This window comes from Leptonychotes weddellii, chromosome 9 (genome assembly GCF_054177405.1).
Source record: "Leptonychotes weddellii isolate Sample4059 chromosome 9, ASM5417740v2, whole genome shotgun sequence".
In the NCBI taxonomy this organism is placed as follows: domain Eukaryota; kingdom Metazoa; phylum Chordata; class Mammalia; order Carnivora; family Phocidae; genus Leptonychotes; species Leptonychotes weddellii.
Window position 1 is genome coordinate 74,171,325 of NC_138377.1, and position 3,679 is coordinate 74,175,003.

At 38.7% G+C, this 3,679-nt stretch overlaps 1 protein-coding gene across 2 annotated transcripts in view; it reads right to left on the reverse strand.

Annotated features, from left to right (window-relative positions):
• Window positions 1-935: 935 nt before the first annotated feature.
• Window positions 936-3,679, reverse strand: part of OIP5 (Opa interacting protein 5) — a 14,325-nt gene continuing 11,581 nt past the window's right edge. Inside the window, exon 5 of one of the 2 annotated variants that reach the window (XM_081830909.1) lies at window positions 936-1,529. In XM_081830909.1, the coding sequence (XP_081687035.1) occupies window positions 1,434-1,529 (96 nt within the window). In that variant the 3' untranslated portion in view covers window positions 936-1,433. Of the gene's footprint in view, window positions 1,530-1,561; window positions 3,458-3,679 lie in introns of those variants that run through there. The other variant, XM_081830910.1, reaches the window with a different exon arrangement.

Below are 3,679 nucleotides of genomic sequence, written 5' to 3' on the forward strand. Positions count from 1 at the left end.
AATTTATTAGGTCCATTCTTTAGGAGTAGAAAGTAAGTTTTTCTGGTACTATTTGTTGCCAGAGGCTTCACCCTTATTTATGCAACTCAAAAGCATAAAGCAAATCAGAATTTTCTTGTTTAAAATATTTTCAAAGGGAAATGGCCTTTATGCAGTATAAAGTGGAAAGAATAAGAAAATGGCTGCTAGCTACATCTGAACCGAGTCCACTTTTCTATGCCCCACCACTTGGCTAGATCATGTCTGGATTGTGCTCTTGCCAGCCCCTCAGTGGTCTGCCTGCTGCCCCTATAAACCCATTCTCCACGACAACCATAATGAAGTTCTACAAAAGTGACACCAAGCCTGCCATGGGCCACCTCTGCAAATTCTTCAAGGGCTTCCATTGTTCTTGGGATAAAAACATCCTTCAGGAGGCCAGTAAGTCCTTGCATCCTCTGGTTTCTGGCCACTGGTGCACCTCCCGCACGTGTTCTTTTAAGGGCCTCTGCACAGGTTTCCCCCTCCATTCCCTAAATAACCCCTACTCTTTCAGACCAAGGCTGAAATGTCACTTCCTCAGAGCGGCCATTCCTGACCCCCAGACCAGGTCCGTTACCTGCTGTATGTGCTGGTAGCTCTATGTCCCTTTTCTTCAAGACAGAGTAGTAATTTCACATGTATTCATGTGGTTATTTGAATGTCCACCTCTAATGAGATATAAACTCTGTGCAGGTAGAGAGTGGCTTTTTGCTTTCTGCTTACCTTTTATCCTCAGAAGTTAGTATACTTTTATTAAATGAATAATAATGATAAGGTACTGAGCCTAAGTGGTACATAAAGCAAAACATGAAAAAACAGCATTTTGGTGAATGTTTGATGTTTATCATTCCTCTCATTACTACCCGGTTACCTCTCATTATTACCCAGTTTAGAAATGAAAAGAGAAAGACAAATTGTATATTATCCAATTAATTTATTGAGTATCACCTACAGAATATATATATATATATACCGATATTTTATGTAAGAAAAAAAATGGTTTCTCAGTCTTCACCATAACTGCTCCATGTAGAAATAACAGTAGTCAACATTAAAAACAACTCTATTTTCATAACAACCGTGCATCTTTATATCAGACCACTCACAGGACATTGCCTCCTAATCAACCTAAATTTGCAGTAAAATATGTTTTCAGAAATAAATATAATTGATAATCTAAAATAAGTTCTTAAGGCAAATAGCTATAAAACCTGGACAGAAGCTTCCTTAGTTTCTCATCTTCTAGAAACAGCTTCACAAATCGTTTGGAAAATCAGCCTAGAGGTAAGCATAATAAACCACAGTTCCCAGCCCTTCTTGAAGCTGATCTTTCTTAAGAATTGATCAAATAGCACCTGTTGATAGAAGATAGCAATAAGGCCTGAACCTGATACTTAGGCTTTAATTCTGGATCAGTTTTCTGGCTTGGGCTGGTCGGGAGTTACTTCTTTCAGCATCTTCATCAGTGAATGTAAGTGAGTATGTGTTAACATTATCTTCTCTTTCAGCTGGGAAGAAAAATGAATAGGTATCAGGGTATTTTTTTTTTTTTAAGATTTTATTATTTATTCATTTGACAGAGAGAGAGCAAGCACAAGGAGGCAGAGCTGCAGGCAGAGGGGGAGGGAGTAGCAGGCGCCCTGCTGAGCAGAGGACCCTGGGTTCATGACCTGAGCCACTCAGGTGCCCTGGTATCAGGGCATCTTAAGCTTAACACTCAATTTGATGATTCTAGAAGCCACTTCAAATTTAAACTAGTGATTGAGAGATGACAATGTCTCAACACACTACATAATTGTTCTATTTCTGAAAGAACTTTATGCAACAAACCCAGAGCACAGTAAGATCCTCAGATACAAAGTTTCATATGAAAAAAGACCAGCCACTGCTGAGCATCACTCTTCTCTGTCTCCCTCCTTCCTACCCCTTTTCACCAAGTTTAAACGCCAAGTATTGGGAAGGAAGACAAGAATACGGTGGGGTAAGAAAGTTTGTGGAGAGCAGCATCAATAAGTCTTCCCCTCCTTTTCTAGTGGCAAGAATCTTTTTTCCCCTCTTTGTTCACAGTAACAAACGCCTTTCTTCAATATTCTGCTAATGGCCTTCAAAAGTAGCCCTGGTTGTTGGGTTAAGAACCTGTGTTTGTGGTAATTAGGGAATTTTCAATAGTTCTTTCACCTAAGAATAGCTAAATCAAGAACCAAACTTAATGGTATTATTTAGCATACAACATGTGCTTAGTAAATAAAGTTATCATTGAATACAGAATTATGGATAACAATCTTCTGTTGAAGTCAACAAAAATCTTATTTCTGACATAATTTGCACCATACACTAAATCTTTTTATTATCATCCAAGATAGAAGAATAATAAAAATTCATCAGGAAATGCTGCTTAAATAGGTAACTCTAGAGCCTCTTAATCTTCTTGGAGTACCCTTGGATGTGGCGAATCATTTCTCTGTCGCCTTCAAGATTTTGTTCACTCTTCATTTTTACTATGATGTGTTGGGGTATGTATCTCTTCTGTGTTTATCCTACGTGGGCTTGTTGAGGTTTTGGATATGTAAATTAATGTTTTTCATCAAATTTGGGAATTTTTCTACTATTTTTTCTTTGAATATCTTTTCTACTTCTCTACTTCTTTGGTATGTATCCCTTTTACCAAAGAATATTTAGGTATGCTTGATGGTGCCCAAGAGATGTCTTAAGCTCAGTTCACTTTCCTTCATTCTTTTTTCTTCAGATTCCATAACCTCATCAATCTGTCTCCAATTTGCTGATTCTTTCTTTGGGCAGCTCAAATCTGTTGCTGAGCCCCTCTAGTGAATTTGTCATTTCAGTTATTGTACTTTTCAACTCCAGGATTTCCAAGTGGTTCTTTTTTATAATTTCTAACTCTTTAAGGATATCCTCTATTTGATGAGATATTGTCATCGTATATACCTTCCTTGACTTCTTTAAGCAGTTTCCTTTAGTTTTTTGGACCTATTTATAATAGCTGCTTCGAAGGCTTTGTCTGCTAAGTCCAACATCTGGACCCTTTCGTAGGCAGTTATAGATGCCTGCTTTTTGTCCCATGTATGGGTCATACTTTGCTCTTTGAGTGTTTTCTAATTTTTTGTTGCAAACTAGACATTTATTTGTAAAAAAATTTTTTTTACGATTTTAAGTAACCAACATGGGGCTCGAGCCCACAAGCCCAAGATCAAGAGTCACACATCCACCAATGGAGCCAGCCAGGCACCCCACAAATTGGACATTTCAAATAATATATTATAGTAACTCTGGATACTAAACACCCAGTCCTCAGCTTGTTGTCTACTTATCTGTTTTAGTGAGCTGGAGAGAGTATTTCACTGATCTCTCTTTTCCCCACCATATGAGAGTCTGCTGTCAGTCCTCAGAGAACCCAGCCTTGAATATGTGCAGTCACCTGGAAGGACAGTGGTTTCAGCAGGTTCTCTTTCAGTGTTTCCCTGATCTTCGTGTCAAGTGTCAAGCTGTTCAAGCTGTTCGCCTTCACTAATTGCTGGGCTGAGTGCTCTACAGGTTTGGACAATGCCCTGGGACATAAATTGCTCAACAGTCTAATCCAGTTAAATTCAGGACCCCTCCCCCTATTTGTAGGGGTAGTCTTTAAAAGACTGGTAGCCAG